Source organism: Pollachius pollachius, assembly GCF_949987615.1.
Source record: "Pollachius pollachius genome assembly, chromosome: 2".
NCBI lineage: Eukaryota > Metazoa > Chordata > Actinopteri > Gadiformes > Gadidae > Pollachius > Pollachius pollachius.
In genome coordinates this window covers 51559905-51573189 of record NC_136935.1, presented here as the reverse complement: position 1 = coordinate 51573189, position 13285 = coordinate 51559905, and the positions used below count along the sequence as shown (strand labels likewise).

The window sequence follows — 13285 nt, the reverse complement described above, 5'->3', positions numbered from 1 at the left end:
AGAGGAGCAGGAACAGGCCACCAGAGGAGCAGGAACAGGCCACCAGAGGAGAAACAGGCCTACAGAGTAGGAGAAACAGGCCACCAGAGGAGGAGAAACAGGCCACCAGAGGAGCAGGAACAGGCCACCAGAGGAGCAGGAACAGGCGACCAGAGGAGAAACAGGCCTACAGAGGAGGAGAAACAGGCCACTGAGGAGAAACAGGCCACCAGAGGAGGAGAAACAGGCCACCAGAGGAGCAGAAACAGGCCACCAGAGGAGGAGAAACAGGCCACCAGAGGAGGAGAAACAGGCCACCAGAGGAGGGGAAACAGGCCACCAGAGGAGGAGAAACAGGCCACCAGAGGAGGAGAAACATGCCTACAGAGGAGGAGAAACAGGCCACCAGAGGAGGAGAAACAGGCCACTGAGGAGAAACAGGCCACCAGAGGTGGAGGAACAGGCCACCGAGGAGAAACAGGCCACCAGAGGAGGAGGAACAGGCCTACAGAGGAGGAGAAACAGGCCACCAGAGGAGGAGAAACAGGCCACCAGAGGGATGGGTCTGGAACTCTTCTCCAGTCAGCCTTCCTCTGGGGAGAGTTTTAGAAAACAGGTCTGTGGTCAGGGAAGGAAAGGCATGACTTTTGGGGAGGAGTGGGAGGAGTGGGAGGAGGGGGGAGAGGGGGAGAGGGGGTGCATAGAAGTGGGCGGAGTGACGCTGGGTGTAATATTGTCATCACGCTGAGGGGAGGGGCTTAGTTGTTTTGATCAAGATCCAGCAGCAGCAGATGTGGGATAGAAAAAGGAGAGAGAGAGTGACAGAGAGAGAGAGAGAGAGAGAGAGAGAGAGAGAGAGAGAGAGAAAGAGAGAGAGAGAGTGACAGAGAGAGAGAGAGAGAGAGAGAGAGAGAGAGAGAGAGAGAGAGACTTCCTCCCACCCAGCGAGGAGCCACACTCATAAACAGCAGCCAGGCAGAGGTAGAGTCAGATGGACACAGGATCTCTAGGGAGAAGGAGATGAGAGAGCAGCAGCGAGACAGTGATAGAGTTTCATTCACAAAACAGCAGTGTTGTACTCAGAAGGGAAACACTTGATTTTTTATGGAGAAGCACTCACACACCCTAATAAAATCCCAGAGTGTGCCACCCTGAGGGAAAAGCAGAAAAGCTCAAAGTTCCAGACACACTACCTTCACTGAGAGAGAGAGAGAGAGAGAAAGAGGAAGAGAGGAAAAGGACAAGCATACCTTCTCTCTCGTTTCCAGCAACACACTCACACATGCTCACTGGCTGAGTGTGGAGCAGCACTAGGAGACAGTTCCCTCGGAGAGAGAGAGGTCTTGGATCACCGGAAAGGAAGGAAGGAGCCTGTGGATGGACACCTTCTGCAAACTCAGTGGCCTGGACCCACTGTGGGTGAGTGGACTTTGGGATGGGGGGGGGGGGGTGTCTCCTCCAGAGACCCCCTGCTCAAACACAGTGAGCAAACCTTATGCCTGTTCGTGTTCGGTGTCTGTGTCACTTTGGATTCGTGTGCGTCTACGGACTATGTTTAGCTGAATGCATGCATATTTATGTACAGACCTATTCATTTAACACTTAACTATGTTAATACAATAAGCATTAACACCCGTTTGTTCAAACTTATCGAGCCTTATTGATCTTCAAATGGGCAAGGCAAAGAGCACCAACATTGTTGAGATTGTGAGCGTTGGCGATAGAAGTAAGTCCTAATGACTTGCAGAACATAATGTACAGAGTAAAAGACCTGAACATAATGTACAGTCGTTTTAATGGTCATTTGGCAGCCCTGCAAATCTATGGGGGAACCCCAGCGCCCCACACAACACGGCTCTGTCTGATGAGGGCTCAGCAGGTCGGATGTTAATGCAAGGCTAAAGCAACCTCTGACGTGAGCCAGACCAGCATGACACATGATTCAGAGTGATACGCAATGTGATCGTTCTGCTGCGCGATCACTTTTAGACACTCTGTGAGCTTCCTGCAAACTTCAACCTTCTCAATCTCCACTTTAAACAAGGAACATGGCAGAGGGCCACGCTGCACCAGGTGGCTCCAGCTCGCTCTCAGTGTCTCTCTCTCTCTCTCTCTCTCTCTCTCAAACTCTCTCGCTCTCTCTCTCTCTGTCTCTCTCTCTGTCTCTCCCTCTGTCTCTCTCTCTCTCTCTGTGTCTCTCTCTCTCTCTCTCTCTCTCTGTCTCTCTCTCTGTCTCTCCCTCTGTCTCTCTCTCTCTGTGTGTCTCTCTCTCTCTCTGTCTCTCCCTCTGTCTCTCTCTCTCCCTCTCTCTGTCTCTCTCTCTCTCCCTCTCTGTGTGTCTCTCTCTCTCTCTCTCTCTCTCTCTCTCTCTCTCTCTCTCTTCAACCCTCTCGCTCTGTCTCTATGTCTCTCTGGCTCTTTCTCTCTCTCTCTCTCTCTCTCTCTCTCTTTCCAACTCTCTCCAACCCTCTCTCTCGCGCCCTTTTACTCAATCTAAGAATAGCTCTTGTTACTTAGACACATATTCTCTTCCTGCCCTTGGTCGAATGCAGCCTGTATTTTAAACAGTGCCACCTATCGACGTTAACTGTACTGCTGTGAACTATTTTTAGGTCCATGCAGGAAGGAGGTAAATGTTTAGGTTGTTTGCTTGATATCAAAGAGAACCTACCAAGCCAACCTTTCTGAGAAATTTTTAAAGATTTTTAATTGAAACTCAAAATTCACTTAAATTTTTTTAAGTGAAACCATTTCCTCTTCCTTCTGCTAAATTCTAATTCCCCAAAAGACAACAGTACCCACTGGCACTAAGATGCTGTTCTGTAAAGGTTCTGTAAATCCAGAACCGACACAGATCCATTTCCTGAACAAGACGGTTCTGAGTTGAACTAGCGTGTCACCGTGTTGCCATGGCACCAGATTGGCACCTCAGAGTGTTCACGCCTGTTATTTCTGCTGAGGGCTTTGCAATCAGCGCTGCTTTCTTGCGTGAAGACCCTCAATGTAGACCACCTTGAGCTATACAGCTTCATAGAGGTGACCCTGACACTCCTCAGGACTTAGAACAGACTGACAATAGCTCATTCTACCACTCTGCATCTGAAACACACTAAGATTGCTATGCTGGTATAAGTAGAGACAATTAGGCAGACGATGGACACAAGGTCTAGCCTAATTTGTTGGAGCAGCTAAACCACTGGAAAGTCGTGTCCAAAACCAGGAGCACCTGCAGTCACACAACAGGGCTGGATATGTTCCCATGCCAGCCTCAGGCAGCGTGCCTTCAGTCTTTACGGTTGTCTTTGGAGCAGAAACATAGGCTGTTACAGTTCTATAGCCTGTTACAGTTCAATAGGCTGTTACAGTTCTATAGCCTGTTGCAGTTCTATAGCCTGTTACATTTCTATAGCCTGTTGCAGTTCACAAAGCTGAAGACGATGTGAGAAACAAGGAAGAATCTGTGATTCTGTGCTTCTGCAGAACAATTAGTGGAGTCAGCAATCGTCAATGACTCAATTCCAGTGGTGGCAAGAACAACTTAGGAGTTCAGAGTTCTGCCGAGGTGATGAGTATCGCCCTATCGCTGTTCATCGGTGTCTCATGGGAGATTCAAATTTCCCACGATTCCACACTTGGAACCCTTACAAAAATGTAAGGGAGTGCCAAATTTAAATTAAAAAACCTTTAAAGGCAAAGTTTAATAACCCTGCAACATTTAGCTGAAGCATTTTATTACAAAACCTGGATCACGGGAGAAGGGTCCTGTTGCCTGCCTCGTGACTGGTCCTGTAAATGCCCAGACCTCATCTTTCTGCGTTATCACCATGAATAAGAACCATGGCAACAACACAATCGGCATGACAACAACCCTGTCAGCACGGCAACATTGATGAAAGCAGTGGCACCGGGACCACTCTTATTAAAGTATCACGTGTGCAATCGCAATGTGAAACTGGACTGTAGTTTATACAGAATATTGTATCCCTTTACCAACACATTATGAATTACATAATAATTAATATACGATTCAAATTAATTCAAAAACAAAAGGTAGTTCTAATCTGAAGATCGGAGGCATGTTTTATCTTCAGAGTACAGGAGCCCTCTCTCCCCTCCATCTCACACCCCCTCGCCACTATGCCCCACGGTAAAAATAGCCTGCTGACCGCTTTCCAAATAACCTGTCTGTGATAGTTCACCGTAATAACCCGAGCCAGGGGCAAGGAACAAGATAAACAGTGAGCAAATTGTGCAAGAAAGGCTTTAGTGTTTGTGTGACAAGTCAGATTTCTTTAGATAAAGTGTTGTGTACACCTGCGACCGGCCCTACAGCAGACCGCAGGAATCAGACGGCCGTGTGAGAGCACCCTCCCACACAGGGATTCTCAAGTCATTCAGGAGCTGGAGGGATTCGGTTCCAGCGTTGCCCTTTGAGAGAACAGTAGCACGGACCTACAGCGGGGACAAGACGCTGCTTTCATTACGTATATCGTGACATTAGGATCGAATCGGCAATGCTACGTTTGTGTCCGGTAAGTGACCATAAGTGATGCGTGGTCACGATTGTACAACACCGGCTCCATTGAAGACAACAGCTGGCTCCTCTTGCCCTTCTCTTCTGTGGATCCCCTGAATCAATACCTTAAGGCATCAGTTTCCCACCATCACCGGCAGCAGGATTTGCATTTACATTCATGGCATTTAGCAGACGCTTTTATCCCAAGCGTCTTACAATAGGTACATTTGTCAGAAGAAAGGGAAACAATATATCGCTTTCAGTATCGGTACAGTAAGGATGTTCATAGAACCAAGTGCCAAGCACCAACAATCGCTAGGTTAACCCATTCCCCGTACACAACAGAGATAGCCAGGATAAGAGTCTTGGGCCGGAGCTGTGTTTCCCAATTAAAGGACAGATTAGATAGCGGCCGAGTGGCCCCAGCCCATTGTGTCTGACCGTCAGGGCTATTGCTGGCTTGGCGTAGCGTACCGACGTTGATACGGCGGCCTGTGGTAGCCCTCCTTATCCCCCCAGGGAGTCTACACAGACCACTCGCCTCACCACCACTCTTTAACCTTCCCCTGCTTCCTGTGGCCGTCCCCAGGCCTGTCTGGCCCACAGAGCCAGACGACTTCAGGCCACAGAGGTGATAAACAGGGAGAGGGAGAAAACAACAGGTGACATCGCCTGTCATTATTTTGGGCGCTTTTATGGTACGCAACGTTTTGGAGTGACCAGCATGACCTCAATCTCACATCTGTCCTTCAATTGGGTAACATAGCTCCGGCTATAAACTTTTTAGCTGCTTTTAAAGGCAAGGTATTAGGATGCGCGCCAACCTCAGAGGAGAATGTGTTGACAGTTATTCCTCAAATGGGAGAATTTGGAAACAACACTTCAGACATAAAATTGCAAGCCTGACTCAGCTTTTTTATAAAGAGAAACTTCTTTCTTCCAGTGTAAACTCGGGCTCTCTCACACACACAGACACACACACACACACGCACACAAACACACACGCACACACACACACACACACACACACATACACACACACACGCGCGCGCGTGTGTGTGTGTGTATGATCTGCAAAAGCGCCACATTTTTGTACGCGAGCACCAGGCTGCTTTTGTTTCTCAATTTGCAAAAGAATCCCAGCAGCCTTCTTACCTTTCCTTAGCTTCGCCGACTTCAATAAACTTCAATAAAGCTCAGCCTCACGTCTGACCCCTGCCCGCCCCCTCCCTATTGTTCTCTGTCCCAGGACTGGAACCGCACATGGTACACGGCCAGCCCCGACCTCACCCACTGTTTCCAGAACACAGTGCTGGTGTGGGTGCCCTGTGTGTACCTCTGGCTGCTGGCCCCCTTCTACTGCCTGTACCTCTACTGCCATGGCAACGGACGCATCCGCATCTCCTGCCTCTGCGCCGCCAAGATGGTGAGGAACTCCTTATTCAACTCTTGACCAAACTGTTTGTTAAGGTTGGAGTTTAGAGAGCGCTGCATTGAGCTCGTGTTGGGACGTTAGACTCTGTAGGTGATAGGTTGGTGGGGGGGCGTGTGGCTCGGGAGGCAGAGCGGGTCGGCTGGTAACCGGAAGGTCGCTGGTTCGATCCCCGGCTCCTCCTAGCTAGAGTGTCGAGGTGTCCCCGAGCGAGACGCCTCACCCTGACTGCTCTGACAAGCTGGCTGTCGCCCTGCACGGCTGACTCCGCCGTCGGTGTGTGAATGTGTTCAAGAATTGTAGAATCTTCATTCTCTGGTTAACTGTCTGTCTGTCCGGTTCATTCTCTGGTGAACTGTCTGTCTGGTTCATTCTCTGGTTATCTGTCTGTCTGGTTCCTCCTCTTGTTAACTGTCTGTCTTTCCGGTTCCTCCTGTGGTTAACTGTCTGTCTGTCTGTCTGTCTGTCTGTGTGTCCCTGCTAGGTGCTGGGCTTCCTGCTGGCCTCCTTCGGCTTTGTTGAGTTCTTCTACATCCTGCTGGAGCGGAGCGGGGAGATCCACCAGCACATGGTGTTCCTGCTCAGCCCCATCGTGCGCAGCGTGACCGTGGTACGAACACATCTCCTCTCCTGTCTGCTGCGTGCGCGTGCGTTCGTATTGCCATCAAAACCAAAGCCTGCTCCTCTCCGAGTGCCTTCCCTTCCCCAACACCTTCATCCTCCCCGGCCCAGCAGGCGGCCGCAGGGTCGGGAGGGGGGCTGATTATGGGGTGGCGGCCGGGTGGATTTCAGGACATTATTTATGTAGGGCAGGGCTAGTGTACAATCTGAGCCGTGGACTCTGTGACCCGTGTTGACAAAGATTGCCTTTACTTTTCCTACTCCCCTCTGTAATTTTGCGTACGGATTGAATCATATCTAACTAAGGAGGGCCCTCTCTTAGCTCCGGGGGGGGGGGGGGGGACTGTCCTGGAGGTAGAAGGGACGCAGTAGAGGCGGTGTGTATCAGAAGAACCTGGATTAAAAGGTGCTCATTCTGTGTGTAGGAGTGATGTAGTTTATAACAGTTAAGGGTCTGCAGAGCGGAGACCGAAGGCGGTGATGGAGGTAAACGTATCGTCTGTGGCCTGAAGCTGGCTAAGAGCAGAACTACAGACTCAGCTCAGACAGAACAGCCCACCCCAGACTCAGACGGAGCAAACATCAACATGTGTTTAGCCGAGAAGGAAAAACTCAAGAGACTTCCCTTTTATTAAGGTGGAGCTTAATTTCCGGGAAGAGGTAAGAGTTACAGCGAAGGGGGAAGGGTTTTGGAGGTGTAAAAGTCAAGCCTCAGACTTTTGGCACTAATTTCAAGGAAGAAAAGTCTGCGCCGGGCAGTGACTAATCGCTGGAGACCATGAGAACACTCCCACAGTGCAACGTGTTTCCGATGTAATTACAAGGGAGGGCGTTGTAACAGGGGCTTAGTGATGGGCTGAAGTTCCACCCACTATCCTTCTACAAACATGCTGGTGGTTTACAGCAGAGTGTCGAGTCCCCGGCGGACAGGATGGGGATGATCTGAAAGAGGGTCTTGATGTTGACCTAGCTTAGGCTCTTCATGCCGACGCTACGTGAAAAAAGGCAGTACGGTACTTTTAACTTTACCGTGGGAAATATGGCATCGTGCCGATTTGGAAGAGAAGCCTTCAAGCTACGAAGCGTTGCAGTAATCAGACGGAGAACCTTTCGCTGTGTGCAGCACATACCGTTGAGCCAGGCAGCGGTTGAGATTGAGCCAACGGGAGACCGATGCACACTCAATTAGGTTAAGGTTCACCCTCCAGGGTATTGACACTGAACATTGAACAGTCAACAGCACAGTGTGTACAGAGCTCCCCGGTCAAGAGAAAACTAGTTTACTGAAGTGCACTGTGTCGGTAGGACTCTGTCTAAAGCACGGCTAATCCCAGCACAATCAACATGGTAACAGTTAAGCAACACAAACCAACTTCCTCTCAGCTCGGGGATGAGCTGGCAATGGCAAAGTGACATCTCACTTGACCATGAGCTTAAACAGGGACAATTATGGTTCAGAAACCACCGAGAAAAAGTGCCTGGTTCCTCTGGAGACGCGCAGACAGTGGTGTCCTTGCACCGGATCATTGGTTATTTTGGGGTTAAATATCAAGCGTTTCAGAATTCCCCTGCTTGCCGTATAGCGATGGGCTAAGAACAGAGCTGGAGAGAAGATGTAATTTAGCAGACTGTACGTTTTCTGGGACCTGTTGACAACAACACTGTGTTTCTAGGGATACGGACCTTTCATGAACTGTTTTGCTTCCAATGGGCTAAATTTAGATTCTTCACCGGTCATTATTTATTTTATTATATCAAGGGGTGAAGCCACAAGGGCGTGAGTCCAGCAGAGGCCATCTGTGTGCAAGGCGCCTGCACAGAAGTTAAACAACTGAGATGCATGTCTCTGTTTACTCCGAGGGCAGTGGAAAAGCACAGTGGGTTGGGCGGCAGGATGGTATTGGTGCATTTGCAATTAGGACTGGCCCGACTAAATAATCTCAAACTTTGAATAATCCTTCAGAATTAAAGTAAGCACTAAGGTCAAAGTAAAAGGTAAAAGGTCAAACTAATTCAAGAGACAAGTCTTTTTTGGAGTGAAGCTCATTGCTCCTATAGGCTCCCTGAGTGTTGAGAAAGAAAAGTGGAAAGACAACACTACACTTACCTTCTAACTGCGGGATTCAAACCTGCACAGGCTTTAAGCATTCAATGCATCGATTGACCATCTGTCTGTCCATCTCTCTTTGTGTGTCCAGATCCTGGCCTTGTTCATCATCCAGCTGGAGCGTCTGAGAGGCTGTCGGTCCTCCGTGTTCCTCTTCCTCTTCTGGGTCCTGGCCGTGGTCTGTTCCCTGGTCCCACTCAGAGCCAAGATCCAGTTGGCACTGGATGAGGTATGAGCTGCTCGGAACCTAGGGTTGCATGCACTGCACTGTAGCACACCTTTGTATCAGTATTATCTTGGTGTATGTACACTTTAGATGCATTAGCACCAGGCGGACCCTGGAAGTCCAGGACTTAAGTCGCGTGTGCCAATGTCTAGTTTTAGTGTAACCGACCCACAGTCTAGACACAGGACTCCGACAGGCCTGTAGGGAGAGCTGTCTGTGACATGGTTTGTTTCTAATGTCGTCTCCTCAACGTTAACCCGAGGAACAGCGAGTTGACCGACCTCTGGAGAGCCACACTGACAACACTGCTCCAGTGTGTCTGTGTTTTATTTAAGACTTTCCTTCCTTCCTGCGAATCTGACTGCAATCATAGCTCTACTACGGGCTGGGTTTCTATTTAGGAGTGCACAGTTAAGGGGGTGGGGTGGGGGGGGGGGGGGGGGGGGGGGGCAGCTGAGGTGGACCTGCAGTCTATAAAAAAACACTCCCTCACACGGAAGCGCAGCATCCATATGTGTGTTTCATTGTCGCCAACGGGACGATCTCCACCCCCTGGGGGGATCGTAATGATGGCCGTGTGGAGACACAAAGGACCAGCTCAGACCAGAGAGGCTGTGTTTAATGCCTGTCAGCGCAGCAAGCACGCACACCCCAGGCTGTGCATTTAACGTGGATGGACGTATATTTAACCAAAACCATACGAATTCTAAACACAGATGTGTGCACTATTGAAACGTGATCGACCGCTGACATCTGTCAAGAGGCTGACGTCTGGTGTTTATTGGACTGGGAGACTTTTCAATGGCGGTCTCCAGTATAACTCCAGCTACTGGTGGTAGAGCCCGCTGTGGCGGCTCTCTGTTGACTCTGGAGTGCACACCGACATGTTGCAGCAAAACCAGATTTTACTACGAGGAGTCAGAGTCTAAAAGGGAACTTTTTCTCATGATCACGACACCCACGACCCGAGTTGAGCGAGTTCATGTTGCCGGACCCCGTTTGTACACAGGCTGATCCACATTACCCACATTACCTCGCCCACGGTGACCCAAACCCAAACCCAAAACCCCCTTAGTCTCTCTCCCCCATCTCTCTCTCTCTCTCTCTCTTGGCCCATCAACGCTGCAGTAGGATGTTTGTTTCTCGCCCCTTCCTGTTTACTATGGCCCTGGCCTTTCCCTATAACCTATACTGCGCCGTGGTTAGGGGGAAGTCAACAACGCCGTGACCAATCCCCCTGTTTCTTTGCGTCCAAAATAACATGTGCATCCCACGCTGCACCAAATGTCGAGCGGTTAATATCGCGGGGTACGGCTTCTCCTGAGATTTAAAGTGAGGTCGGGACCGCAGCCCGTCTATTTACAGATGCAGGCCTCCAGTGACTGACTGCTTTTTCTGCCATTTCATTGACATAAGGATGGTAGTTAAACTGACTTGGGGTTTTGCCCTGATTCAGCCCCACGGTTCAGAATAAGTCGTTTTTATCACGTCGGATGAGTGTTAACTTTGTCCGGCTGTTCGATGAGTATTTAGGGGAAAGCCGGCAGGGGCGTTTTGTAATACAGGGTACACGTCTGTGTTGTGAAACTCTGTGCGTGCCCATACTGATAAAAAGAAAATTGCCCTGCAGACCACGTCGGTGATGTCGAAAGAGATGATAGAACTACACAAACAATCGTCACCAGTGATTACAACTTCATTGTCGCAATATGTGAAAAAACGCTCCATTGTCGTTTTATTTAGCGGCAGAGTCCCCCCCACACCCCCTCCCCTAATGATCCTGGTTTTCATCGCTGGGTTTCCATTGCAGCAGCAGGTTTTGACTCTCTCTGATCTCCTCCTCCTCTCCCAGGGCATCGGCTCCGACGTGGTCCGCTTCCTGTCCTTCTTCTCCTATGTCACCCTGCAGCTGGCCCAGCTCGTCCTGGTGTGTTTCGCTGACCAGCGCCCCGAGGGGAAGACCGGCACTGAGAAGGTAGAAGAGAGAGAGGAACGCGGAGTGTGGTTAAACCGCTTCCGTCACACAGATTGTGTAAACCTGACGTCGGCGGACAACAGATGCCCGCGAGGGCCTCTCTGTGGTTTTCGACGCTCGGTACGACTTTCCCTTTTGGAGGAAGTGGCGTGATTCACTTCCTCCTACGTCGTCCCACTCAGAGGCCGGTGCCTATGGTTTCCAATGATGAGGGTGTTTAGGAATGTGCCGCGCGTTGCTTTCTCCGCCGACGGAGCTCACTGAATAAACACTCGCTCTCGGGCTGTAAGACGTTAAGCCTCGAGTTCCGGGGGGAGGTTTTTAACATTTATATTGAGGGCATTCAGCATGCGCTTTTATCCAAAGCGACTTACAATAAGAACATTTGTGCGAAGAAAGAGAAACAACAACATATCTCTCTCGGTACAGTAAGGATGTTCATAGAACCAAGTGCCAAGCACTAACAACCACTAGGTTAAAACATTGCCTGTATACAACAAAGATAGCTAGGATAAGGTGCTACACAAGTACTATTTTTAAGTGCAAGGAGGTACAATATACAGTAAGTGCATAAGAGGGTTGTGGGGGGTGGGTTATGCAGTCAAGATGAACTCTGAACAAGGGAGTCTTGAGTCCCTTGCGGCGGCTGGTGAGCGACTCTGCGGTTCTGACGTCAGCAGGGAGCTCGTTCCACCGCCGCGGTGCCAAAACAGATCGGGGCGTCACACCGCTCGCCTCGAAAAGCGCATCCAAAACCGTGTTTTTCCCAAGAGGCTCATGACAAACGGCAAAACAACCGGGAAATCCAGTGTGTCCACACAGGACGCGTGACGTCAGTTTTAATGGGAGCTAAACGGGGAGAGTGAGTGGAACAGTCCCTCGGGCGGCGGGGCGACTGGCACAGGCCCCGGAGGGGGAGTGTGGGGAGACACAGCCGCCTGCAGGGGGACACACCCTTCCCCCACTTCCTCCTCCGTCCTCCTACTCACCGGACACTGGCAGTGCCAGGGATGGGGAGGAAGAGGAGGAGGAGGAGGAGGAGGGGGAGAAGGAGGAGGGAGGTCAATAAAACAGCAGCTTCAGGGTACCTTGGGTTAGGGAGAGTGGGTCAACTTGCCGGTGTGTGATTGGGTGTTTTCGCTCAACAAAAGAGAGCGTGTGTGTGTGTGTGTGTGTGGGTGTGTGTGAGTGCGAGTGAGTGTGATTGTTTGTGTGTGTGTGTGTGTGCGTGTGTGTGTGTGTGTGTGTGTGTGTGTGCAGGCTAGACTTTACAAATGATCCCCATACCACCACCATCAGGAAGCCGCTAAACACAAGGCTTTATTCTGGTTCTGTGGAGTCGAAGGCCATGCCGTCATAACACACACACACACACACACACACACACACACACACCAGCTCCATTCAACCCTCTACAGTACGATTGCTACTCCTGAAGGCGTTGTGTTGTGTTGAGTGCAATCACACGCGATGCGCCCGTAGAATGACCACCTCTGGCCTGTCATTTGTCCCAGAACCCCTGTCCCGTGAAGGATGCGTCGTTCCTGTCCAAGATCCTCTTCTGGTGGTTCACCGGGTAAGAGGAGCGGCTCTCTGAAGCCTCTCATTCATGAGGCTGACTCACACTGTGTCTGTTTACAACGTGGGCTCGTTTTAGTTGGCTATAATACTGTGATCTGTTTGTCTCTCTCTCTCTCTCTCTCTGTGTGCTGTCTCTCTCTCTCTCTCTCTCTCTGTCTCTCTCTGCATCTTTCTCTCTCTCCCTCTCTCTCTCTCTCTCTCCCTCTCCTCTCTCTCTTTCTGCTGTTTCTCTCTCTCTCTGCATCTCTCTCTCTGCATCTCTCTCTCTCTCTCTCTCTCTGCATCTCTCTCTCTGCATCTCTCTCTCTCTCTCTGCATCTCTCTCTCTCCCCCTCTCTCTCTCTCTCTGCTGTCTCTCTCTCTCTCCCTCTCTCTCTCTCTCTCTCCCTCTCCTCTCTCTCTTTCTGCTGTTTCTCTCTCTCTCTCTGCATCTCTCTCTCTCTCTCTCTCTGCATCTCTCTCTCTCTCCCCCTCTTTCTCTCTCTCTGCTGTCTCTCTCTCTCTCTCTGCTGTCTCTCTCTCTCTCTCTCCCTCCCTCAGTCTGGTGGTGAAGGGGTATCGCTCGCCCTTGGAGGCCGACGACCTGTGGACCCTGAGGGAGGAGGACAGCTCCGATAAGATCCTCTCTGACCTGGAGAAGGAGTGGAATGCCGAGTGCGCCCGCATTCAAAAGTGAGACTTTCTTCCGCTTCCCCACCAAAATTTCCATTTTAAAATTCTTGCTCATTATTTTCAATCCCCCTCCTTTGTATTTTCACGGCATCAGCCATGGAACAAAAGGGACGAAAGCGGGAGGAGGGGGGGCGGGGGGAACACAGCAGCATGGTCCATTAATACTCAGTGACTCC

At 50.4% G+C, this 13285-nt stretch overlaps 1 protein-coding gene across 1 annotated transcript in view; it reads left to right on the top strand.

The window, feature by feature from the left end:
- Positions 1–1356: 1356 nt before the first annotated feature.
- Positions 1357–13285, top strand: part of abcc6a (ATP-binding cassette, sub-family C (CFTR/MRP), member 6a) — a gene marked incomplete at its 5' end in the record, with an annotated part of 29392 nt that continues 17463 nt past the window's right edge. The window contains 7 exons of the mRNA XM_079758661.1: positions 1357–1398; positions 5745–5921; positions 6412–6537; positions 8747–8884; positions 10734–10856; positions 12371–12432; positions 12978–13109. Of these exons, the coding sequence (XP_079614787.1) occupies positions 1357–1398; positions 5745–5921; positions 6412–6537; positions 8747–8884; positions 10734–10856; positions 12371–12432; positions 12978–13109 (800 nt within the window). The remainder of the gene's footprint in view (positions 1399–5744; positions 5922–6411; positions 6538–8746; positions 8885–10733; positions 10857–12370; positions 12433–12977; positions 13110–13285) is intronic.